The sequence below is a fragment of the Oryzias latipes genome, chromosome 17 (genome assembly GCF_002234675.1).
Source record: "Oryzias latipes chromosome 17, ASM223467v1".
In the NCBI taxonomy this organism is placed as follows: Eukaryota; Metazoa; Chordata; class Actinopteri; order Beloniformes; family Adrianichthyidae; genus Oryzias; species Oryzias latipes.
In genome coordinates, this window is record NC_019875.2 from 8,465,626 (window position 1) to 8,491,830 (window position 26,205).

At 39.4% G+C, this 26,205-nt stretch overlaps 1 protein-coding gene and 9 non-coding genes across 10 annotated transcripts; all 10 read right to left on the reverse strand.

Moving 5' to 3' along the window:
- Window positions 1-737: 737 nt before the first annotated feature.
- On the reverse strand, window positions 738-14,821 carry LOC101157157 (double-stranded RNA-specific editase B2). Its single transcript, XM_023964916.1, has 11 exons — window positions 14,808-14,821; window positions 14,567-14,697; window positions 13,095-13,169; window positions 10,414-11,345; window positions 7,418-7,526; window positions 7,111-7,279; window positions 6,503-6,654; window positions 6,260-6,413; window positions 3,971-4,152; window positions 3,552-3,733; window positions 738-2,196 (listed from the first exon to the last, which is right to left on the reverse strand). The coding sequence occupies exons 1-11, from the start codon at window positions 14,819-14,821 to the stop codon at window positions 2,020-2,022; spliced, it is 2,277 nt and encodes a 758-aa protein (XP_023820684.1). The 3' UTR covers window positions 738-2,019.
- Window positions 14,822-16,927: 2,106 nt separating this feature from the next.
- Window positions 16,928-17,009, reverse strand: trnas-uga. Its single transcript has one exon. It is a non-coding gene; the product is annotated as a tRNA-Ser (tRNA).
- A 726-nt stretch (window positions 17,010-17,735) lies between these two features.
- trnas-cga lies at window positions 17,736-17,817 on the reverse strand. Its single transcript has one exon. It is a non-coding gene; the product is annotated as a tRNA-Ser (tRNA).
- Window positions 17,818-19,833: 2,016 nt separating this feature from the next.
- Window positions 19,834-19,916, reverse strand: trnas-cga. The gene has a single exon. It is a non-coding gene; the product is annotated as a tRNA-Ser (tRNA).
- Window positions 19,917-21,048: 1,132 nt separating this feature from the next.
- On the reverse strand, window positions 21,049-21,130 carry trnas-cga. The gene has a single exon. It is a non-coding gene; the product is annotated as a tRNA-Ser (tRNA).
- A 636-nt stretch (window positions 21,131-21,766) lies between these two features.
- trnas-cga lies at window positions 21,767-21,849 on the reverse strand. The gene has a single exon. It is a non-coding gene; the product is annotated as a tRNA-Ser (tRNA).
- Window positions 21,850-22,981: 1,132 nt separating this feature from the next.
- Window positions 22,982-23,063, reverse strand: trnas-cga. Its single transcript has one exon. It is a non-coding gene; the product is annotated as a tRNA-Ser (tRNA).
- A 636-nt stretch (window positions 23,064-23,699) lies between these two features.
- trnas-cga lies at window positions 23,700-23,782 on the reverse strand. Its single transcript has one exon. It is a non-coding gene; the product is annotated as a tRNA-Ser (tRNA).
- A 1,132-nt stretch (window positions 23,783-24,914) lies between these two features.
- trnas-cga lies at window positions 24,915-24,996 on the reverse strand. The gene has a single exon. It is a non-coding gene; the product is annotated as a tRNA-Ser (tRNA).
- A 649-nt stretch (window positions 24,997-25,645) lies between these two features.
- trnas-cga lies at window positions 25,646-25,727 on the reverse strand. Its single transcript has one exon. It is a non-coding gene; the product is annotated as a tRNA-Ser (tRNA).
- Window positions 25,728-26,205: the final 478 nt, after the last annotated feature.

The window sequence follows — 26,205 nt, forward strand, 5'->3', positions numbered from 1 at the left end:
TCGGGTATTTAAAGAGACTCTGAAGAGTCTCACTCTAAGACATGAGAATTGTTTTAATATGAGATGAATAATTACGAATAATAAAAAAAAGTTTTTCTTGAAAATGTAATTTTTCAGCGTTTTACTCCAACTAACAAAAAAGAGCTGGAGCTGCTCTCTAAATATTAATCTTTCAGTCCTGTGTTAAACATCACAACATTAACATTGTTTTTTTTTTGGAACAAAAATAAAAAATATGTTTAAGCTTTTTATCTGTTGATTTGATAAAACACTTTCAAAAACTCTGCAGACTCAACCTTTTCAACTTCTTAGAAACATGAATGTTTATGAAATGAATCACAAAATTATTCTCAACATTCAGCCAAAAAGTAAATCAAGCAGAAAAATGCATGAGAGTTTTTCAGTTTAGTGGAAAATGAACAGTTCGAGTGTTTGAAAGGATTTAAAGAACAAACCCTGCAGTTATGCACTGATGAAGCAGCTGAAGCAGCTCCTGTTTATGTGACATAACTCTTTAGATGGATTTTGGGGACTCACATCATTCTACAGTTCAGAGGATCCATAAACAAAAATATGCAGATGAAGCTTCCTAAAGTAGCTGTTCTGAAGTCCTGAACTACTCCAGCCTGTCCTGCCTTCAGTCCAGGACCATCAACTTTCTAAACTTTCTAAACGGATATAAATCATACATGAGAGAATACAAAACTATTCTGTCTTTACTTAAAAAAACAGACAGATTTAAACTTTGAAATTCCTTTATTGGGACACATTGATGACATTTGGTGTTTTAAGGGTCATTTCTGGAGTTCCAGGAAAACTGCCTCAGTTCTTCCCTCATATTATTCCAACTTTTTTCATCAGATTTCACACAAACTCTGGAATGAAGACAAAAGAATCAGGATGTTTTTATTGTCAAATGATCAGAAAGAACTTTTCTCTGAAGAACAAAGAAATGAAAACACAAATCTTCAATCCAAAGTTGTCAAATGAAGCAAAAAGAAAGAAAACAACGTTGTAAATATTCTTCTTTCTACAAACACAATCTTCTCCTTCAGTTTCTTCTCTTCCTGTTTCTGTGTAGAACAAACACAGAAAGTCTTTGATTGTGACGTCACTGATTCCATTTGTGTTGCAGCTTCCTTCAGCTCACATGACAACAACACAAAAACATGAACAAAACATTTGTGTGAAATTTGAATTCAAATAGTCAAATCCCAAAGTTTAAAGAAACAACAACAAAACAGATTTTACTCCAGAAAGTTTGAGATTCATGTTCAAAAATGTCTGAAATCCACATTCTAGAGATTTTTCATTTCTCTCTTTATTGCTGACTACAAACATTACTCCACAGAATATTAACAGTTAAAACGTTTAGTTCAAAATGATCCAAAGCAGAGAAATCACTAAAAACAAACATTTCACTTCTTTCAGGAACTATTTGAGTTTACAGAACTCTGCTGTGGATCCAACAACATAACCCAACCACAGCCCAGCATGGAGCGGCTGAGTAAACTAAATAGGATAAAAATCAAACTGGTTATTTTATCTGCTTAATTGTACCTAACCAAACTCTGTTTTTGTAAGTTCTCTAAAGGAAATTCCAGAAGTTGTACAGCCAGAACTTCAAATTTGGGCTCACAAAAGCTACAGACTTGACCTTTTACATTTACAACCCAGATTAAGAGTTAAAAAAGCATCAAATAATTGCAAAAAAACAGTTTCAAAGTAAGTTAAGAATACTCAGCTTTCGTATTTATGAATATTTATCAATATTATGAAAGAAAGTTTCATAAGCTGTGATCATTCTGAGGAACAAACAGTCCAGAATGATGCTGCTTCCATAGAGGTTACATTTGGTTCCTGAATTTTGCTTAGCTGTATGTTCCTGCAGATCTGACATTTTCAGACAAACACAGATCAATAAAGGAGCTCATCGAGATTTTCTTAGGGCTTCTGAGTCAGTCCATAATCTCAATTGTAAGCCGTCAAAGGCTGAAAGTCTGTGTACAGAAGCTGTCCTCACACAGTGACACTGAAGTGACCCGACTTCAGGGGTTTCCTGTACCACGCTCCCAGACCTCCAGCCTTCAGAGCGCTACCAAATCGCCGCAGCGCCCTCTGGTACCGTTCAGCGGACATTTTACATGCAGAGAAAGATTCTGTGGATGCTTGTAAACCTGAGACTGGTCCATTTAGCTGAGAAAGAAGAACACAAGCATGGTTTGAAGAGGTGAAAAAGTCTCCTGGAAAAAGTGAAAAGTAGCTCTTACTTTCCTATGAATATTCTGGAAATAAACTAAAGGAAAACAAGGAAAACTTAGATAACTACACATAATGTTTTAATGTTAGAATAAATAAAATACAGTTATAATGTCATAATGTTTCCAAAATTGATATTTGTAGAATAAACACAAACTTTGGTGAACAAACAGCAAAAGAGAAAACAAAACCTGTTATAAAAACTTAAAATTAAAGAAAGCAACAAAAAGTAAAACAAAGTGGACAAAAATTTAATTACAACATAAAATGTGATCTGCAGTTCCAATGTCTGCTTAATATAACCAAGTTCTGATTTTTAAGTGCAATACCAAAACATTTGATGAGACCAACTCCAGCATGGAGCGTCTGAGTGAATGTGGTCTGGACTCTGTGGAGGAGAGTCATGCTTTCAGAGACGCTGTAGAAGGACAGAACACCTGCTGTGTGATCCAGGTACACTCCTACTCTGGAGGAAACAGGAGCTGAGATGGAGGATTTTATTCTGTTATAGAAAAAGAAGAATCTTTCTGTAAAGCAAAAATGATTGCCCAAAATTTGCCACCCTGACACCCTGGATTATGCAACAAAAGATTTGCACATAAGACTCACTCCTCAGGTATAATTTGCAGCTACCTAATAATCTAAGAAAATGGTTTTGGACTGTGACAAGGACCCAGCACAGATCCAAACAAACAAGCTTTCATATTGTGAGGCATCAGTTTTAATCACCAGATCACAGAAATAAACCAGTTTGACACTGATCCTTCAGTCAAGTGTTTTCAGTGAAAACAGCTACCAATTTTTCACATGTTGGGTGGACATGACACAGCAGGTCTAAAGAAAACTAAAGAAGATTAATGGAAACAAGGACATAAAGAGGCTTCAGTTTGACAGCATGAAGAAGAAAATGTGTCTTATTGGAGTTTGATTCCAGAAAAAGGAGTTTGAAGAAAGTTGAAATCCTTCATGATTGAAAAGAAAAACAGAATCTTTAAGGGTTTTTATTTGACTCTGAAAAGATGTAACTTTTTTTCTTGAAACCTTTAGGTTTTAATAAAAGACATATTTGCCTTTTAGCCTCGTTTATTTTTCAAGAGTCTTTCTTTATGGCATGTCCGAAGAATTCAAGTTTTGTTTCCTGACTTTAGGTTTCTGTTTGACTGACTGTCTGACCTTCAGACCAAAATCCAACCTTCATGTTTTTCTGCGAACATTTTTCATGTTTTGATTTAACACTTGAGTGATTCTGCAGAGGTGACTCATGAATCTTAAGACGGTTTTGAGTTTCTCACCTGCCTCTGCAGCTGCAGCCAGCGGGTGAACAGCGAGTGCCTGCAGAGCCGTGACGGAGTCCCCGAGTCCGTCCTCCTCCCCGAGGAGGTGCTCACCTCCTCCAGGCCTCGGTCCCCACAGCTCCAGTTTAGACTAATGCTGGGAGCTTTTCCTGCAGGTCGAACATTCCTGCTGCTCAAACCTGCATGGAATAATGGGAAAACTCTTATATCTTTAATATCAGTCCGTCAAAATAATAATCCCTTATAGGAAAGGTTAAAGCTTAACTAAAAGTTGTTAAGCTTGACTTAAATCTAAACAGAGGTTTTCCTGACATTTTAGGACATACCATTTTCATGTCTCTTGCTAAGTTTGAATGTTAACATCTAAATTGAGCATGATGCTGGTTTAATCGTTTCAGGACTCTGTTTGGACCTACAGGCTAGCAGCAGCTGCTGTCGTCTGTAGGGGAGGGGCAGGTGTTTGACAGGGGTGAGGCGGCGAGCCATGCCTCTGGCTAGATGTCCAGTGTGGCAGAGCGTGCCCACGGTTAGGCTGTGCAGATAAATTGGCTCCACCAGGTGGGACAGGAGCGCCCCCTGCATGCCCACAATGCACCACCTGTTGAGACCATAGGCATACATTACTTGATTGATCATCTCTTTTGTCCCCTGCAGGATTCTGAATGAAACGTTGACTGAAGCCTGACGGTCACAAGAAGGCATTACAGCACAGGGAAGCAGGGTTAGTTGCATCCCCGACTTTTTTCACCACACACTAGTTTAATGTCAATCAAAATTTTCACAGAGGCACATAAAATAACAAAACCAAATGAAGGCAAAAAAAGAAGTTATTTAAAAAAAAATATAAGACCTGTTAAAAACCCATTCTGATGAAAATTGTATTTTTTTAACGTCTTGTGGAATTTTTCTAATGATGGAGGATATTTACAAAAAAAAAAGAATAAAACTGCATTTGTGGGTATTTCTGTATGCAAATTGTTGTAAACCAGGAGCAGATGGAAAAATACAGTTTGAAAAAGTTGTGATGTAGAAACTACAATCAGCAGGCCACAAGCTCCCTGCCCCGCTCTTTTCTGATGCATTTACTAATCCACAAATAAATCCATGCATGTCTTTATTTTTCTTGTCTGAGCTGGCAACTGTACAGCTGCGTAGTTCCATTATTGCTCGCCATTTTTGTTGCCTTAGTAATGTTCGGTTGGGGGTGTGAGGGGCTGTAAGCTAGTGTAAGGAATCATGGCAAATGAGGGCAGACTTACTTCCCCCCATCAGTCACAGGCAAATTTCTAATGAAGTACTTTCGCTCTGCAGAAACGATGTTCTAGAAAATGACACAAGTGTTTTGATTTTGGTTTAAAACATCATAGTCATAGTCAAAAGACCACCTGGAATGCTTTTACAATCGATCAAAAGATGATCAGAGTGGGACTTTAACCTGCTCTGTATGTAACTTTATTTAGAGAGTCAGTCCCTGCATATTTTACAGTGGTTGTGTGGCATGGGAACAATCTTTCACAATAAATCTAAACTTTTAATGGGATTCCTGATATCTTCTATTAAATTGTAGAGTTATTTTGTTTAAAGTTGTAGACTTTCCCTCTGTTTTCTTTGTGGTGCTAAGAAACCTTCCAAAAAACATTTGTTTTTTATTAGATTTTCTATCTTGGGGGCTTTAATTTAGCAGTGCTGTATTCTGTGTTAAGAAGCCACTTTAAGAAGGGGAGCAGATTTAGATAGGACATGTAACCAAGGCAAGCATCTAGATGTGCATCAAGAGGGAGTCATACACCGATCTGAGAGAGAGAATCTTCTAGTTTCCCAAAATAAAACGTTGTTTAGAGTTAGATCATGGTTAAAACGGTAATAATGTGTTCCTTCTGTGAAGCAGACTACTAAATGATCCACAGACGATGTCAGTCTCCCGCCCGAAGATTAGAGATCACAGCTGTCGGGTATTTTCTTTTCCAAAGTATTTTCATTCTAGACAACAGTGAATGTAATTTTTACAATAAAAAAAGAAAGAAAAAAACCATTTGTGAAGGTTTTGTTTGATAGTTACTAGATGGCAGCTATAGAGCTGGAATGGGTATAATGTTTCCATTTACATCAGGGAGAATTTTAAAATACCAGGAAAGAAAACCCATTAACACAACTGTGTTGCCTCTGTGTATGTGAGAGTGTAGTTGAAGTTCTGTGTGAATTGTAAATACGGTGTGTGGTATAGGTGCAGTGTTTATTTTAGTGGTTCTACACTTATTTTAGATCAAATGTAAACACAAATATCTTTAAATTAATGTGTAAAGGTTACTATTGTTATTTAGAATGCAATCACTGTTTGTCACAGGCAAGCAAGCAAATTACAGCACAAATGCAGGAAAAATCGTAGGCCAGCGTGTTGCACAATCCCAAGAATTTATTTATAAAGTACATAAGTTACAAATCATAGGCATGTAAGACTAGATATCAAACAAGACAAGCCAACACTAAAGACAGAGGGAGAGGTCCTTATATAATGTGAGTGTTTACTAAAGTGCAGGCAGCAGTGACTGCTCAATGGGATCCATGGATAAATGGGTGGAGTCACAGCCAGCCTCCACAGAAAACTAAAATAAAATGATAAAATGACATTCACAACATGTTTACAGATTTTATGTAAAAATGTTGCAGAATGCCAACTGTTTCATTTCAAACAGTTCTTTACTTACTTTGCCAGTTTATCAGTGCAGGACATGGTGAGCAAAGCTTTACCCGGCAACACAAAGTCCCTTGTCTGACTGGATCTCCGAGCAGAGACGGGCAGCGTCCCCTCGCCACCGCTGGCCTTTACCCTGAGGTGAAAGCGAAACCTCCTGCTGGAATCTGAAAGAGGACGAAGAATTGCATTGCATTTTCGCCCAACACTTTGAGCAGCAGGGATCATTTTTCAAACATATTCATGGCAGTCTCACATGCAGCTGTGGTTTCATAGGGGCAGTTGAGTCGAGCATCTCCACAGGGGGATGAGCTGACGTACATGTGGAAGAGGATGCCCTCCTGCAGCCGGAAGGTGTTGTCTTTATTTCTAACAAAGATCGACTGCTCTTTGCCAGCGTCTGGCATGCTTCAGAGGAAAAAAAGATGGAAACATAATGACACAAACTCCAGAGATTCTACAGACCTGTGAGACTGACTGATAGTCTAAACTGGAACTTTAACTCAAATCTTCCTTCCTGGTGGCTCCAACCTTCGCATCCGTTACCAACACAATCACTGCCCCCTCCTCCTTCCAACGTGTCCAAAATATTTATATCTGCTTCCCTGATTAATTTCCATGACATCTAACACAATCTGTACCTCTGGTCTATTTATTCCCGATCCTAACCATCTTCATTACTCCCAAAGACTATGGTGGAAATTATTTGGAAATGTTTTTTTTATGATTTTGTAATAATGCTTACATGTATGAATAATCTTGGTACTGTGAAGCAATAGTTAGATAACCTAATTGATAAAAGGGTCCTTTTAGAAAATCTAGAATAAAACCCTCAACACAAACAAGTTCAGCTGTTGTTTGTACCAAAGCAGCAGCTCCAGCTGAGCGTAAAGAAAGCGAACCAGCGCCCTCCGGCTGATGACCTCAGCGTGACAGTCTCTAAGAATACGTCCACTGTCGCTCTCATCCTCCAGATCCAAACACTTAGTGCCAGTGGCCAAAGACACAACCCGAGCTGAGCTGATGTCAAATCCTGTAGAAAGAGGAGAGTAGCTTTAGGCAGTCTTTTCTAAATGATCCAAAAAGGGAAAGAAAACGTGTCCAAATTCTTGTTTCTTAAATATTTTGAGAAAACACATAATTGTAGTGATTTCTCATGGGTTCCTCTCACCTCTGCTCATAACTACCCCAGCCAGCACCTTGGGCCGACCATGCGAGGATGACTCAGTCAGCTGTGCATACTTGTCCCTCACCAGGTGATAGACTGACTCTGCAAACAACTGCAGAAGAGGAAATGAGTTGTTATCTGAAACTGCCTGCTTTCTGTAACCCTTGTACCGTCCTAGGTACTTTAACATTGGGAGTTGGGTCATCTGGACCCACTAGACAGTGCTCTGAACCTTTTTTCTTCAATGATTTGTGAGTTAATGTGTTGTGAGTTAATATGTTGTGTTGCGAGTTATTGTGTTGTGTGTAAAGTTAATGTGTTGTGTGTAAAGTTAATGTGTTGTGACCCTTCTGGGCCACCGTACTGGTGTCCATGGATTACATGAAATCTTTCCACCTTTATCCACCTTTGTTATGATAGGGAGAACACATCAATGTAAGGGTGGGGTCACCTAAGATAGCACAAGGGGTATGCGTTGTGCTGTTACATTGCAAAATACGGATAGAAGATTTTTAAACAGTAAAAGATCAAAATGATCAAATCGCACTGAGCACCTAAAGTTATTAAAAATCCCAAACTGTCAGAAACATCCTTCTAAATTCTAACTGTATCATCTATCTGCTCATGCTAAATGTTATCTGGAGAAGAGAGGCATAAGGTCATATTTAATGAGCGTGTTAAACAATTATCTGTGAATTTACTATGCTCTTCACTTTTCTCCACCTTCCTCTCCACACTCATTGAAGCGTCACGCCGCTGCAAGACAGAGGTTTCCAATGAAAGAGTGATGGTTCTGAATCTTTTTCACTCATTCTGAGTTTTTTCATTCAAAACCAGATCTGTGAATTTGTATTTTGGTGGGTGGATCCTCTAATTGTCTGCCTCAAGGTGCTGTTTATATCCGACTCTGTTACATCTTTTCGTTTTTGAGCGATATTCTTGCTTTGGCCCCCAGGAGTCAAGCCAGGCAGCTGACATGCTTTTAAACATAAAATGTGACAGGAAAAGACTGAGAGTGATTCTGGAGAGCTCTGAGGCTTAATGACGCTGCAGATCAGAGCGGACATCAGCCACCTCTACGGCCTCTGGACATGAAGATAATGTTGATGTGTCGCTCATTCCATCTGGTAGCATCCAAAGCACCTCAGGGACATTTATTCAGACTATTTAGGAAACAGGTTGTAAGGAACCCTTGGCATAAAGCTTGAACTCTCTGTTCCCCCGTGCCTCCCTGCTCTCTGGCTCTGGGGCCCCCGTGGCTTGCTGGCCCTGGCCTGGGTGGCGGATGTGATCGCCTGGGGGGCGGTTTTTCTCTATCTACTGCCATGCGGGTGTTGGGGGGTTCTGGCTGCAGCTGCTGCTGCTGCTGCTGCGGGGGTCTTGGTGTGGGGATGGCTGGGCACTCTCCCTCCTTCTTACATTCCATTATCCATTTTAGTTGGATTTGAATGCATAAGTTTGCCTGTGTGAACATTATTTGTATTGTGTACATGTTGTGTACATGTTGACATGTGAACACTTTTGGTGCCAACAGGTATGTTTATCAATTAATCAATCAATCAAACTTTATTTATGAAGCACTTTACATATAAAAGTATAAAACAAAGGGCTTTACATTAAAACAAAACAAAATAAACAATATAAAAACAAGCATGAAAATTAAAATAAACAAGCACAAAAATAAATAAATAAAAATAAAAATAGGGCCCCCCTCCCCGTACCTACACAACCCCCCACTTCTTTCACATCTCCCACCCCCTAACTGATGGGGAATTACCATGAGAAATGAGAAATAAGAAATAGGCTGAGCTCGAAAACAAGATGTTAGAAACGCTAACAATTGGAACCTCCCTTTCTGTGAACAGCCGCAGCATCACAGGCGAGGACCGCTCCACCACAGCAAAGAGGTGATGCAGGTCCCCATCCAGAGCCGCAGTGGCTGAACAGCAGCCAACCCAGAGGGAGAGGTCCCAACTGAGGAAGCACTGGAAAATAAAAAAATAAATAAAAAATAAATGAAAAAGAGAATGAAAAAGTAAACATATTTATAAAAGCAATAAACAATAAAACATTGAAATAAGGTAAATTAAAATAACACATTAAAATCTACTGTAAGTTCATAAAACAAGAAAAAAATGGATAAATAAAAATAAATAAATAAATAAAACAAATAAATAAATAAAAAGTTGTAGTAAGAAATTAGCTTAAAGCCAGGTTAAAAAGATGGGTCTTTAGCCTTTTAGAACATTTGGGTGTGGACCGACCCCTTCCCTATAGACTTGCAGTAGATCTGAACCTCACTGTAATGAGTATAAATATCAAATATGATTAAAATGAATAAAGTTTGGCCTCGATTACCAAAGGGGTTTATTCAGACATACCTCTGGTGTGTCAGAAGATTCATAACCCCTGTTGGTAAAGTAAAATATGTCCAACACAAGAGGCCTTCAGTTGTCATCTGTTTGCCCAGCTGCTGGACAGGACAAGTTAAAAAAAAAATAATGATAAAATTAAAACAAACATGCTTCATAGGTGAATTGATGACTCTTAAATTATCCCTAGCAGGGACCTTTTTAGTCTTGAGCATCATGTAGCTATAGATTTGAACCCACAGTCCACCTGTGTAAGGTCTGATGCTTTACTACACCCCTTTTAAAGATTGTTGACAGCAAAAACTCCTTATTCAGTTCATTTTCTTTTAATGGTTACATCTGATTTTCTTTTCATCTCATAAATTTCAAAGCAGATGTGTGGGGCTGCATGGTGCGCAGTGGCTAGCATCCTCGCCCCACAACAAGAGACCCTGGTTTAAATCCTGGCTGGGACTTTCTGTACAGAACGTGCATGTTCTACCTATGCATCAAACTAAGGCTTCATTATAACTAAATAAGTGTGCGGCCCTGCAACAGACTTGTGATCTATCACCCAACATAAACCAGGTTGGCTCCAGCCAATAGGGATTCATCAGGCTCAGAAAAAAGATGGACAGATTTACATACCTGAGGTAGCCGATTATTACAGCTCTGAATTCCCATCATCTTCCTCTCTGGTCCCAGGCTGATTCTGTAAAGAGAATCTAGGGCTGCTGCTGCTGCTCGCTCTTTGGCCAGTCTTTTGCTGGAACAACAACCTTCAAACAGCTGTCCTTCTAATCTTAGCACCATAATAAAGTTCCTCTTGGGCCTGCCATGAACTGTTTCTGTCAGACATATGTACCTGAGCTCTGGTCGCAGCACACTGAGCAGCGCCACTGGGCTGAGGTGCTGTAACAGCAACGTGCTGAAGCTTTGTCCTTTTGGGTTTGCAGAGGAATTCAAGTCCAGAGTGAACCGAATAAGTTGCCTGTAGTTGCAGATACTGTTCAAAATTTCCTTCTTTGTGTTCCAATGCAAGAGGTCACAGGTTTCAAAGGGAGAAGGTTCAAATTCTGTCAGGAAGGTGTCAGAAAGGCTTAGTTTATCTGCTGCAAAATCCACATTTGCGTTGGTGAAGTTCCCCATTACTGCATGGGCCTGCGAGGCGTTTGGGAACTGGATGAAAGACTGCAGAGCCAATTCTGCAGCCCGCATCTTGGCCTGCTTTTTTGTGGAGCCAAAACCCTCAAAGTGGAATCCATTAACCTCCACACCAACAGAAAACACTGGGGCATGGAGTGGACCGCTTTTTGACATGATTTCATACCGCAGACCTGGTTTTAACTCGTTTAAGTGGACCAGCGCATTCTTTTGGGTGACAGCCCAGGCGGATCTTTTACAGGCCAAGGTGCTCTGATGGTGATCTTTTCCAAACAGCACAGACTGTTTCCTCTTTAGTTCTCGTGGTGCAGTTGTGTAGATGTTTGTACAAAGAGCTGAAGGGCAATGCTTTTGTAAGGTGTCATGATCTCTTTGGTGTTTCTCATCCTGGTTTTCTTTCACCTCCACACTGGTCCCTGTTGAAAACAAACCAGAATGAGCCAAAAAAACGTCTGTATTGGAATCACACTTTTAAAGTATGAAGGTCCTTTTCCTAAGAAACCAGAATATCATCCACAAATGGTTTTCCTCAATGCAAAGTAAAATACAACAATCAGCTTTAGCTTTTGGGCAGTTGCTGTTCAGACTTGGTTCAATAGAAATAATCATATTTCGTTTTTTTAAGCACAACACAACTACTACATTTTTGGAATTAGACTTTGTATCTAAACAATAATGAATGTTTTTTGTCAATATATGAAACTCTTTTGGTTAGATATAATGACTGGAATTTGCTTTAAGATTATACAGGAGTGCTCAAAATCTCACGTCCAGAAAAAATGTCATGGCAGCAGCTGCCCTGCTGTGTGTATGTGTGTGTGTCGATTAATTTGCTGTACCGAGGACTTAACCCAACCCCTCCCTTCTACCTGTGGATCACACTCCTCATCCCAGTAAGCCTATTTTTGCTCTGACTACTAGGATAATTGCCCATCCCTAACCCTCTCCTATCTTAGCATCAGTCCATTGGCTGTAATTCTCCAGGACCTGGGCTCCCTCAAGTTAAAGAATAAAATAAATCTGGTTTCTTGCACTCCTGAGTTTTTATTTTTATTTTTATTTTTTAAATCAGCATGTCAAGCTTCTTCTGGGGCTCATTAAAAATTCGCTTTTAGGTTGTGGGTGGGACTCTTGCAGTGGAAGTTAGCCCATTTCCCAGCATTGCTTTGTTTATACTCCACCAAGAGCAACCACAGGCTGTAAAAACAATGGAATCTGGTTGTGATGTCAGCTATAGATAATGCCTTTCCTCTGGCTCTTGCAAAATACCTCACCATTGCTTTCTGATAAGGGCACCGCCATGTTGAAACCAGTTGACAGTGACTGGTCCGAGTCACTCGGAGTATCACATGGTAACTACTGTTGCCATAGATATGACTTAAAGCGACTTGGACCAATCCCTGACTGGCTTCAACGTGTCGGAGCTTGTATAAGGAAGCAATGGCACTTTACATTTGGGAACACGAGAGGGGTTGAGCCATCCATTTTTAGTGCTAGTGACAAGGGCCTCCCAAGCCGAAGCTAACATTAGCATATCATAAAAATGGCGATCAATATTGGAATATCCAGCCACATAGTTAAGAGCCCGATGACGAGGAAAATGAAACCGAACATGGATCTATTTGCAAGTGGAGGATTTAGAATTGAAGCAGAGAAGGCAAGACTTTGTTCTGCCAACGGCAGTGGCTGCGTCATAAGTCTGAGCTTTTACAAACATCTGCTCCTGATCCAAAGCAATTTGAATTGGGTAAAACTCAATCGCAGTTTTAATCTTGATTTTTTTTTTAAACATGTCAAGAACATGTTATTTAAATACTTTGATTTGAGCGAGTCTTTAAACCAAGAAACATCTTACAATTACCGGTAAAATGACACAACTTTTCGTTGGTCTATCTGTAGATGGCTTCAAAAACAAACTAAATCCGTTGTTTTTCACATGTTCACAATTTCTTCTGACAGGCCATTTGCACTTTTAATACGTCATCAATGGATTTTATGTTTTAAAATCCAAAAACATAAGTACACTTAAAAAGAAATAGACGAGGCGATAATGAATTAAATAATGTATTATTGCAGTCTGTCTGAAAAAGAAAAAAGGAAATGAAGTTTCTATGGTCTGTGTTACTAAGAACTATGAGTATATCCAACAGAGAAAAACGATTTACTTAAACTGTCCAAGGATATTTTAGAGTCCCAGTGTTGTGTTGGTCTGGAGAGAGCCGATGACGCATCACTCCCACCTGAAACAACAGAGCGTTTTTACTTCACATACATTTTTATCAAAAGCTCAAACTTCTTTTATGCTACTTATCATAACAAACCATGCTAGACTTAGTTTTGATGATCAATCGCATCTATTCATTTTGATAAAGTAGAAAGATTATGATTGTATTTGGGAGAAACTTGCTATTTTAAAAAGAGGAGCAGTAAAATAAAGCAGTTCTGGGGGATTTAAAAGGATCAAACCCCAAGTTCATGGAAAGATGGGAAAGGGAACCATAGACTCACACTGCTTTCAGGGGTGTTTCATGATAGAACTATAGACTGGATTGCTCTCCATTTAGCTGCTGTTAATGAGCCTTGTTTAATGGAATAATGAAATTAAGCATGGCGGTGGGGGAAAAGTGAGAAGGACCCACTCGCTGTCCGATGTCTGGGTGGGTGCTCTGACAGCTGTGGATAATCACATTAGCAAAGAATAATTAGTGACTTCTTTTGATGTGTTACGTTTTTTATCAAGGACAAAGGGCCGTGGAATCCTTTATACTTTATCACTAACTGAGTGTTTTAGTTGCAGTTGCCACCTTTATAATACGTTGTGCTGTGGTACAGAGGCACAGTAGTCAACCTCTGATTAGAAGATCACAGGTTTGGTTTGCACCTTGCCTGTCCATGTTCTGAAATGTCCCTGGGCAAGACACTGAACCAAGCAATGCTCCTGGTGGTTTTAGGTTGGCACCATGAGCGGATGATTGTTTGTGTGTGGGTGAATGGGACTGTGACTGTAAAGCAACTTGGGCCTTTAAGCAAAGTAAAAATGTACTATATGAGTATATGACATTAACCATAAATGCCTGCAATCTGAATATATATATATATATATAAAAAACGCCCCACCCTTCCACAGGTGGTTTCTCCTCCAAGCTCGGGTCCTCTACCAGAGGCCTGGGAGCTTGAGGGTCCTGCGCAGTATCTTAGCTGTTCCTAGCACTGCGCTCTTCTGGACTGAGAGGTCTGAGGTCTTTCCAGGTATCTGTTGTAGCCACTCCTCCAGCTTGGGGGTTACTGCCCCGAGTGCTCCAATTACCACAGGCACCACTGTCACCTTCACTTTCCAGGCTTTCCCCAGTTCTGGACCTGGTATTTCTCCAGTTTCTCATGTTCCTTCTTCCTGATGTTCCCATCGCTTGGCACTGCCACATCCACTACAACGGCTTTCCTCTGTTCTTTATCCACCACTACAATGTCTGGTTGGTTCGCCATTACCATTCTATCAGTCTGGATCTGGAAGTCCCACAGGATCTTTGATCTCATTCTCTACCACCTTCTGAGGTGTTTCCCATTTTGACCTTGGGGTTTCCAGTCCATATTCTGCACAAATATTCCTGTATATTGTGGCGCTCCATGTATGCTTTACCTGCCAGCATCTTATACCCTGCAGTTTCAGGCACCTCTTTACACAGCCTACACCTTGAGTCTTGTCTGGTGAGGTAGATCTGAATCTCTATTGCTCTGGTACCCAGGGCTTGTTCCTGAGCTGCCAGGAAGCTATCAGGAAGTGGGACTTCCTGATATCAGCCACTTCAGTTATGGTCCGGTGGTACATCTCTGTCAGCTTACTCACATCCCTCCAATTTGCCTTGATTTTGGCATCTGACCATTGCTTTTCCATGGTTGTTCTTATAGCCAAGCATCTCAAGGATCACTGTTGCTGAGGTGTAAACCAGTTAATTGGTTTCTGTGATTGTTGTAGTAGGAATTGCCCTCAATGCTTCATTCACAGCTTCCAGGTGGTAAATGGTAAATGGCGTACACATATATAGCGCTTTACAGTCACGGACCCATTCACCCACTCACACTCACACATTCACTCACACTGGTGGCCGCTCTGCTGCCAAACACAGGCGCCCGCCTACCACCAGAGGCAAGGTGGGGTTCAGTGTCTTGCCCAGGACACTTCGACTCATGGCGCAATCGAACCTGCAATCTTATGATCATGGGTCGACCGCCTTACCGCTGCACCACAGCCGCCTGTGGTACATCACTTAACCGTTGTAGCTGGTGTTGGGGGTGGCCTAGTGTTCATTCTAGACATGCCCCTCTCTCACCGTGGCCCTAAAACTCCGTCGTAAGAAAGGAAGGGCTCTTGCAAGTTTATTTGACAAATACCTGTTGGATGCATATATATGTAGCACTATCAAGTGACCAAGTTTTATGTTGGCAGGGGCATTTCTGTTAATCCATTTTAATTGTCAAATAAGACATTTCTAAATGGATTTTGCTACACATTTACCAGAGAGTTTTTTGAAAATGAAATTTCAAATACCATTTTCTTTATCATTTTAATGAAGTACCCATCATTCCAAATACAGAATAAGCTGTGTTGAAGTAGAAAAGGGAAAAGCATTTTGTAGGATGGCTTTTTCTTTGTAATTTTGTGTAAAAAAATGCAGCTTCATTTTCAAAATGAAAAAATATTTCCGTTTATCCATTTTAATTGTTAAATTCGACATTTCTAGCCAGAAGCTGCTTTTATTTATGTCGACAGCTGGTTGGCAAAATAAGTCAATTTATGCAAAGAGTGATCACACAGCTGACCTTCCTGCCGGTAAGGTACACCTCCACCAAATCTTATAATGGCACGCAGTACCGGACCGTACCTGCTTACTTTCAGCCCTGCTTATACGTTGGTATCAAGCCAGTGGACTTTGTTTTACAGGTGTTGTGCATTTGGTCACCAGAAAAGGAAAGGCGTTAAAGATCTATCTCTATGTTTATGAATCGATTGAAATCTATTAATCGATTTTATCAACTTGGTCCTAGTGAGCAAATTAATTCATAATAAACACATAAAAAGCTCAAAGAATCTCTATAACACCTCAAAAGTGTATTTTTATTGATACTAATAGCAGTCTTCCACAACTTCACGCTGTTAGAAGGACTTAAACACAGGGAAAACCTATTGGATTTCTGGTCCAATATCCTATTGACTTGGCCATCACAGCTAATTGACATGAGCTAATCAATCACATTTTCTCATTCAAATTTTCAGAAAATGTCTCATTAGCTGCGACTTTTAAATCATACATTGCTCACAAGTAAAATCCAAAGCAATGTGAGTTTTTGCCCATTATTACTTTGTTACAATGGTTATTTATTTCTAGTTTGTTAAATTTGGACTTTCTAACTATTCTAACTATTTATATCAAATTTAAAAAAAATGTACAGCTCTCCAGGGCATTGATTATTTTAATCAGCTTGTTAAGGAGTTTTCTACTTACAAAAAAAGTACTAGATTCATGACTGTGGAGAGATACTCAGAGGATTATTCAATTCTTTGTCCATACAAATGCATAACCCATTTAGTGTCTCCTTCACTAAAGCCTGCAATGTTCCAGTGTTTTTTTCCCATTTGTTTTAATTTATTTTCCATTGACTGATTTGGAATAATCTAGAGATTTTTTGCTCTCCATCCACTAGTGAAAAGAAAGGGCTCTTGCCAGTATTTTTGAAAAATATCTGTTGGATATATAGAAATAAGAAATAATTTTGCTTCATTGCTGCTATGGGTTAGGTCATTGGAAAAAGAAAGGCATAAAAATCGATGACAACTTTTATGGATGGTTTATTAACCTTCTAAAATTGGATGAAATATTTGATGTTTTCATTCGGACGCTAACAAGTATTTATAAAGTCATAATTTGCACACTGTTATTCTCTAAGGAGTCCACATAGTTTTCATTTATGGTGATTGCTGAAATTCACACTTGTAGTTTCAAGCTGTGAGCAGGCTTTGAACCTGCCCGGGGAAGCCCCATTGGATTTCAAGTCCAACACCTTAACGACTCGGCCATCAAAGCTGGTTGGCTTGTTGAAAGAAGCATTTTTGCCTTTTTAATCACTCATTGTTCAAAACTAATACCCCAAGCAATGTGAGATTAAACTTTTAGCCTTGTATAACTCTGGCTGTGTTTTATTTAGTTTTTAAAATTTGGACTTTGTAGCTATTTACATCAAAATTTTTAGCGACGTGCAGCTTTCTTGGAATATTTTTCTTTTTCTCAGAAAAGGCGTTTTTAACGTACCAAATAAAGTAAATTCAGTACTGCGGTGAACTACTGAGAGGATCAAACAATTCTTTGGTCAAACAGATGCATATCCCATTTAGTGACTTCTTTGATGAAGGCTGCAATGTTCAAGTGTTTTTTTTCCATTCCTTTTTTTTGGCATTGACTGATTTGGAATATTCTAGACTTTTTTTGCTCTCCATCCACTAGTAAAAAGGAAGGGCCCTAACCAGTATTTTTGACAAATACCTGTTGGATATAAAGGAATAAGAAATAATTTGGCTTGATTACTGATACAGGTTAGGTCACAGGAAAAAGAAAAGGCATAAAAGATCAATGAGTAGTTTTATGGATGGTTTATTAGTCTTTTAAAATTGGATGAAATAACTGATGTTTTGCATGTGGCGATAACAAGTAAATGAATTATTTGTGAAGATACAATTTGCACACTGCAATTGTTAGAGGAGTCTACATAGTTTTCATTGATGGTGATAGCTGAAATTCACACTTGTATCATGACGCTGTGAGCAGGATTTGAACCTGCGCGGGGAAACCCCATTGGATTTCGAGTCCAACGCCTTAACGACTCGGCCATCACAGCTGGTTGACAATATGAGTCAATCATTTTTGCTATTCACATTTTCAAATCAAATACATCATGAGATGCAATGATTCAAACACCCATTGTTCAGAACCAAAACCCAAAGCAATGTGGGATCAAATTTTGTTGAAGGATCTTGGCTCCCAGCAGACTCTGGCAACTTTCGTCCAGTGCTACACTGACATTTTTGGAACATGAGTCATTGGGAAAGCTAAGGAGCTATCAAAGCAAAGCATCAACAGGAAAAGGTAAGTTAACTAGACAAAACAAGGAAAGGACTGTAAGAATAAATCCAAAGAACTGAGAATGCCGGGCGACAGTGGCTCAGGTGGATGAGCGGGTCATCCAATGATCGAAGTGTTGGCGGTTCGATCCCCGCTCCCACCAGCCAAAAATGTCGTTGTGTCCTTGGGCAAGACACTTCACCCTCCTTGCCTCCAGTGTGGCTCCACTGGTGTGTGAATGTGTATGAATGATCCCGGTGATGGTCAGAGGGGCTGTAGCCATGAACTGGCAGCCACGCCTCTGTCAGTCTGCCCCAGGGCAGCTGTGGCTACAACCATAGCTTAACATCACCAAGTATGAATGAGGAGTGAATGAATAATGGACACACTGTAAGCGCTTTGAGTCTCTTGAAAAGCGCAGATAAATCCAATCCATTATTATTAGTTAGCCGTTGTCAAAGTTTAATCAATAAGTTGAAATTGAGGAATTCTATTGAACAAATTTCAGGCAAGGAAACCCACATGCCATTGAGCAAAGCCAATTTTTATGTACAGATGAAATGCTAAAAAAGGAAGGGCTCTCGCCAGTGTTTCTTAGACAAATATCTGTTGGAAAGAAAGAACTGACAAACTATCCTGTTATCTAGTTTTACATTAGCAGGGAGACTCCCCCCCCCCCCCCCCCGGCATGCCGTAAAAGACACCTGATATTCAGGAAACATCTAACAGATAAATGAAAAACAAGTGATTGGGGAATGGAGCGTTTTTAAGGATGTGATCCCATAAAGTGGAAGACTAGAGTTATCATTAGCCGTCCTATGGCAAATTCCATTATACGTTAGTATCAAGCTAGTGGACTTTGACTTTACTGCTGTTATGGGTTAGGTCATCGAAAAATAAAAGGCATAGAAACAGCGAAGTGTTCTTTTATGGATGGATTATTACTGTATTAAAATTGACATGAGCTAATCAAATATGCTATAGTAAGTACATCCATTTCTTTGAAAGCAGAAAATGGCTGAAGAGATCTCTGTACTGCATTTCTGCTGGTAGCACTCTTGTAGCATGACAGGATTTGAACCTGCGCGGGGGAAACCCCATTGGATTTCGAGTCCAACGCCTTAACGACTCGGCCATCACAGCTGGTTGGCTTGTTGAAGCAAGCATTTTTGCCAAACAGATTTTCAAATCAAATACTTCGAGGGATGCATCTTTTTAATCACTCATTGTTCAAGACTAAAACCCAAAGCGATGTGGGATCAAATTTTGTTGAAGGATCTTGGCTCCCAGCAGACTCTGGCAACCTTCGTCCAGTGCTACACTGACATTTTTGGAACATGAGTCATTGGGAAAGCTAAGGAGCTATCAAAGCAAAGCATCAACAGGAAAAGGTAAGTTAACTAGACAAAACAAGGAAAGGACTGTAAGAATACATCCAAAGAACTGAGAATGCCAGTTAGCCGTTGTCAAAGTCTAATCAATAAGTTGAAATTGAGGAATTCTATTCAACAAATTCCAGGCAAGGAAACCCACATGCCATTGAGCAAAGCCAATTTTTATGTAGCTAGTGGACTTTGACTTTACTGCTGTTATGGGTTAGGTCATCGAAAAATTAAAGGCATAAAAGAGCGATGTGTAGTTTTATGGATGGATCATTACTATATTAAAATTGAATAAATTGACATGAACTAATCAAATATGCTATAGTATGTACATCCATTTCTTTGAAAGCAGAAAATGGCCGAAGGCATCTCTGTACTGCATTTCTGCTGGTAGCACTGTCGTAGAATGACGCTGTGAGCAGGATTTGAACCTGCGCGGGGGAAACCCCATTGGATTTCGAGTCCAACGCCTTAACGACTCGGCCATCACAGCTGGTTGACTTGTTGAAGCAAGCATTTTTGCCAAACGGATTTTCAAATCAAATACTTCGAGGGATGCATCTTTTTAATCACTCATTGTTCAAGACTAAAACCCAAAGCAATGTGGGATCAAATTTTGTTGAAGGATCTTGGCTCCCAGCAGACTCTGGCAACCTTCGTCCAGTGCTACACTGACTTTTTTGGAACATGAGTCATTGGGAAAGCTAAGGAGCTATCAAAGCAAAGCATCAACAGGAAAAGGTAAGTTAACTAGACAAAACAAGGAAAGGACTGTAAGAATACATCCAAAGAACTGAGAATGCCAGTTAGCCGTTGTCAAAGTTTAATCAATAAGTTGAAATTGAGGAATTCTATTGAACAAATTTCAGGCAAGGAAACCCACATGCCATTGAGCAAAGCCAATTTTTATGTACAGATGAAATGCTCAAAGCCTCTTTTTAATTCCCTGTTTTTATTTATTCATTTTTGGGAAATGAATGCCGACTTCCTTAATATGAATATTACTCTATGAGTTTGCAACATGCCAAAAAACAAAAACAAATTTTAGTAATGTGGAGATTTTCCACAGAAAAGTAAAAAAGATTTTTTTGGCCAAACAAATGCCAATCCATGTTAGTGTGTCCTTTGATAAAGGCTGCAATGTTCCAGTGTTTTTTGGTTGGTTTCTTTATTTGCCACTGACTGATTTGTAATATTCTAGAGATTTTTTGCACTCCATTCACTAGTAAAAAAGGAAGGGCTCTCGCCAGTGTTTCTTAGACAAATATCTGTTGGAAAGAAAGAACTGACAAGTGATTGGGGAATGGAGCGTTTTTAAGGATGTGATCCCATAAAGTGGAAGACTAGAGTTATCATTAGCCGTCCTATGGCAAATTCCATTATACGTTAGCATCAAGCTAGTGGACTTTGACTTTACTGCTGTTATGGGTTAGGTCATCGAAAAATTAAAGGCATAAAAGAGCGAAGTGTACTTTTATGGATGGATTATTACTGTATTAAAATTGAATAAATTGACATGAACTAATCAAATATGCTATAGTAAGTACATCCATTTCTTTGAAAGCAGAAAATGGCCGAAGGCATCTCTGTACTGCATTTCTGCTGGTAGCACTGTCGTAGAATGACACTGTGAGCAGGATTTGAACCTGCGCGGGGAAACCCCATTGGATTTCGAGTCCAACGCCTTAACGACTCGGCCATCACAGCTGGTTGGCTTGTTGAAGCAAGCATTTTTGCCAAACAGATTTTCAAATCAAATACTTCGAGGGATGCATCTTTTTAATCACTCATTGTTCAAGACTAAAACCCAAAGCGATGTGGGATCAAATTTTGTTGAAGGATCTTGGCTCCCAGCAGACTCTGGCAACCTTCGTCCAGTGCTACACTGACTTTTTTGGAACATGAGTCATTGGGAAAGCTAAGGAGCTATCAAAGCAAAGCATCAACAGGAAAAGGTAAGTTAACTAGACAAAACAAGGAAAGGACTGTAAGAATACATCCAAAGAACTGAGAATGCCAGTTAGCCGTTGTCAAAGTTTAATCAATAAGTTGAAATTGAGGAATTCTATTCAACAAATTCCAGGCAAGGAAACCCACATGCCATTGAGCAAAGCCAATTTTTATGTAGCTAGTGGACTTTGACTTTACTGCTGTTATGGGTTAGGTCATCGAAAAATTAAAGGCATAAAAGAGCGAAGTGTACTTTTATGGATGGATTATTACTGTATTAAAATTGAATAAATTGACATGAACTAATCAAATATGCTATAGTAAGTACATCCATTTCTTTGAAAGCAGAAAATGGCCGAAGGCATCTCTGCTGGTAGCACTGTCGTAGAATGACGCTGTGAGCAGGATTTGAACCTGCGCGGGGGAAACCCCATTGGATTTCGAGTCCAACGCCTTAACGACTCGGCCATCACAGCTGGTTGACTTGTTGAAGCAAGCATTTTTGCCAAACGGATTTTCAAATCAAATACTTCGAGGGATGCATCTTTTTAATCACTCATTGTTCAAGACTAAAACCCAAAGCAATGTGGGATCAAATTTTGTTGAAGGATCTTGGCTCCCAGCAGACTCTGGCAACCTTCGTCCAGTGCTACACTGACTTTTTTGGAACATGAGTCATTGGGAAAGCTAAGGAGCTATCAAAGCAAAGCATCAACAGGAAAAGGTAAGTTAACTAGACAAAACAAGGAAAGGACTGTAAGAATACATCCAAAGAACTGAGAATGCCAGTTAGCCGTTGTCAAAGTTTAATCAATAAGTTGAAATTGAGGAATTCTATTGAACAAATTTCAGGCAAGGAAACCCACATGCCATTGAGCAAAGCCAATTTTTATGTACAGATGAAATGCTCAAAGCCTCTTTTTAATTCCCTGTTTTTATTTATTCATTTTTGGGAAATGAATGCCGACTTCCTTAATATGAATATTACTCTATGAGTTTGCAACATGCCAAAAAACAAAAACAAATTTTAGTAATGTGGAGATTTTCCACAGAAAAGTAAAAAAGATTTTTTTGGCCAAACAAATGCCAATCCATGTTAGTGTGTCCTTTGATAAAGGCTGCAATGTTCCAGTGTTTTTTGGTTGGTTTCTTTATTTGCCACTGACTGATTTGGAATATTCTAGAGATTTTTTGCACTCCATTCACTAGTAAAAAAGGAAGGGCTCTCGCCAGTGTTTCTTAGACAAATATCTGTTGGAAAGAAAGAACTGACAAGTGATTGGGGAATGGAGCGTTTTTAAGGATGTGATCCCATAAAGTGGAAGACTAGAGTTATCATTAGCCGTCCTATGGCAAATTCCATTATACGTTAGCATCAAGCTAGTGGACTTTGACTTTACTGCTGTTATGGGTTAGGTCATCGAAAAATTAAAGGCATAAAAGAGCGAAGTGTACTTTTATGGATGGATTATTACTGTATTAAAATTGAATAAATTGACATGAACTAATCAAATATGCTATAGTAAGTACATCCATTTCTTTGAAAGCAGAAAATGGCCGAAGGCATCTCTGTACTGCATTTCTGCTGGTAGCACTGTCGTAGAATGACACTGTGAGCAGGATTTGAACCTGCGCGGGGAAACCCCATTGGATTTCGAGTCCAACGCCTTAACGACTCGGCCATCACAGCTGGTTGGCTTGTTGAAGCAAGCATTTTTGCCAAACAGATTTTCAAATCAAATACTTCGAGGGATGCATCTTTTTAATCACTCATTGTTCAAGACTAAAACCCAAAGCGATGTGGGATCAAATTTTGTTGAAGGATCTTGGCTCCCAGCAGACTCTGGCAACCTTCGTCCAGTGCTACACTGACTTTTTTGGAACATGAGTCATTGGGAAAGCTAAGGAGCTATCAAAGCAAAGCATCAACAGGAAAAGGTAAGTTAACTAGACAAAACAAGGAAAGGACTGTAAGAATACATCCAAAGAACTGAGAATGCCAGTTAGCCGTTGTCAAAGTTTAATCAATAAGTTGAAATTGAGGAATTCTATTCAACAAATTCCAGGCAAGGAAACCCACATGCCATTGAGCAAAGCCAATTTTTATGTAGCTAGTGGACTTTGACTTTACTGCTGTTATGGGTTAGGTCATCGAAAAATTAAAGGCATAAAAGAGCGAAGTGTACTTTTATGGATGGATTATTACTGTATTAAAATTGAATAAATTGACATGAACTAATCAAATATGCTATAGTAAGTACATCCATTTCTTTGAAAGCAGAAAATGGCCGAAGGCATCTCTGCTGGTAGCACTGTCGTAGAATGACGCTGTGAGCAGGATTTGAACCTGCGCGGGGGAAACCCCATTGGATTTCGAGTCCAACGCCTTAACGACTCGGCCATCACAGCTGGTTGACTTGTTGAAGCAAGCATTTTTGCCAAACGGATTTTCAAATCAAATACTTCGAGGGATGCATCTTTTTAATCACTCATTGTTCAAGACTAAAACCCAAAGCAATGTGGGATCAAATTTTGTTGAAGGATCTTGGCTCCCAGCAGACTCTGGCAACCTTCGTCCAGTGCTACACTGACTTTTTTGGAACATGAGTCATTGGGAAAGCTAAGGAGCTATCAAAGCAAAGCATCAACAGGAAAAGGTAAGTTAACTAGACAAAACAAGGAAAGGACTGTAAGAATACATCCAAAGAACTGAGAATGCCAGTTAGCCGTTGTCAAAGTTTAATCAATAAGTTGAAATTGAGGAATTCTATTGAACAAATTTCAGGCAAGGAAACCCACATGCCATTGAGCAAAGCCAATTTTTATGTACAGATGAAATGCTCAAAGCCTCTTTTTAATTCCCTGTTTTTATTTATTCATTTTTGGGAAATGAATGCCGACTTCCTTAATATGAATATTACTCTATGAGTTTGCAACATGCCAAAAAACAAAAACAAATTTTAGTAATGTGGAGATTTTCCACAGAAAAGTAAAAAAGATTTTTTTGGCCAAACAAATGCCAATCCATGTTAGTGTGTCCTTTGATAAAGGCTGCAATGTTCCAGTGTTTTTTGGTTGGTTTCTTTATTTGCCACTGACTGATTTGGAATATTCTAGAGATTTTTTGCACTCCATTCACTAGTAAAAAAGGAAGGGCTCTCGCCAGTGTTTCTTAGACAAATATCTGTTGGAAAGAAAGAACTGACAAGTGATTGGGGAATGGAGCGTTTTTAAGGATGTGATCCCATAAAGTGGAAGACTAGAGTTATCATTAGCCGTCCTATGGCAAATTCCATTATACGTTAGCATCAAGCTAGTGGACTTTGACTTTACTGCTGTTATGGGTTAGGTCATCGAAAAATTAAAGGCATAAAAGAGCGAAGTGTACTTTTATGGATGGATTATTACTGTATTAAAATTGAATAAATTGACATGAACTAATCAAATATGCTATAGTAAGTACATCCATTTCTTTGAAAGCAGAAAATGGCCGAAGGCATCTCTGTACTGCATTTCTGCTGGTAGCACTGTCGTAGAATGACACTGTGAGCAGGATTTGAACCTGCGCGGGGAAACCCCATTGGATTTCGAGTCCAACGCCTTAACGACTCGGCCATCACAGCTGGTTGGCTTGTTGAAGCAAGCATTTTTGCCAAACAGATTTTCAAATCAAATACTTCGAGGGATGCATCTTTTTAATCACTCATTGTTCAAGACTAAAACCCAAAGCGATGTGGGATCAAATTTTGTTGAAGGATCTTGGCTCCCAGCAGACTCTGGCAACCTTCGTCCAGTGCTACACTGACTTTTTTGGAACATGAGTCATTGGGAAAGCTAAGGAGCTATCAAAGCAAAGCATCAACAGGAAAAGGTAAGTTAACTAGACAAAACAAGGAAAGGACTGTAAGAATACATCCAAAGAACTGAGAATGCCAGTTAGCCGTTGTCAAAGTTTAATCAATAAGTTGAAATTGAGGAATTCTATTCAACAAATTCCAGGCAAGGAAACCCACATGCCATTGAGCAAAGCCAATTTTTATGTAGCTAGTGGACTTTGACTTTACTGCTGTTATGGGTTAGGTCATCGAAAAATTAAAGGCATAAAAGAGCGAAGTGTACTTTTATGGATGGATTATTACTGTATTAAAATTGAATAAATTGACATGAACTAATCAAATATGCTATAGTAAGTACATCCATTTCTTTGAAAGCAGAAAATGGCCGAAGGCATCTCTGTACTGCATTTCTGCTGGTAGCACTGTCGTAGAATGACGCTGTGAGCAGGATTTGAACCTGCGCGGGGAAACCCCATTGGATTTCGAGTCCAACGCCTTAACGACTCGGCCATCACAGCTGGTTGACTTGTTGAAGCAAGCATTTTTGCCAAACGGATTTTCAAATCAAATACTTCGAGGGATGCATCTTTTTAATCACTCATTGTTCAAGACTAAAACCCAAAGCAATGTGGGATCAAATTTTGTTGAAGGATCTTGGCTCCCAGCAGACTCTGGCAACCTTCGTCCAGTGCTACACTGACTTTTTTGGAACATGAGTCATTGGGAAAGCTAAGGAGCTATCAAAGCAAAGCATCAACAGGAAAAGGTAAGTTAACTAGACAAAACAAGGAAAGGACTGTAAGAATACATCCAAAGAACTGAGAATGCCAGTTAGCCGTTGTCAAAGTTTAATCAATAAGTTGAAATTGAGGAATTCTATTGAACAAATTTCAGGCAAGGAAACCCACATGCCATTGAGCAAAGCCAATTTTTATGTACAGATGAAATGCTCAAAGCCTCTTTTTAATTCCCTGTTTTTATTTATTCATTTTTGGG

Bases quoted from the DNA above. Each gene is read 5' to 3' on its own strand.
- LOC101157157 (XM_023964916.1), bottom strand. The intron at 11,346-13,094 runs GTAAATCGTTTT...TGTTTTCAACAG, and splicing joins AATATCCTTGGACAGTTTAA to GGACCAGTGTGGAGGTGAAA. The intron at 3,734-3,970 runs GTAGGTCCAAAC...TATTCCATGCAG, and splicing joins ACAGCAGCTGCTGCTAGCCT to GTTTGAGCAGCAGGAATGTT.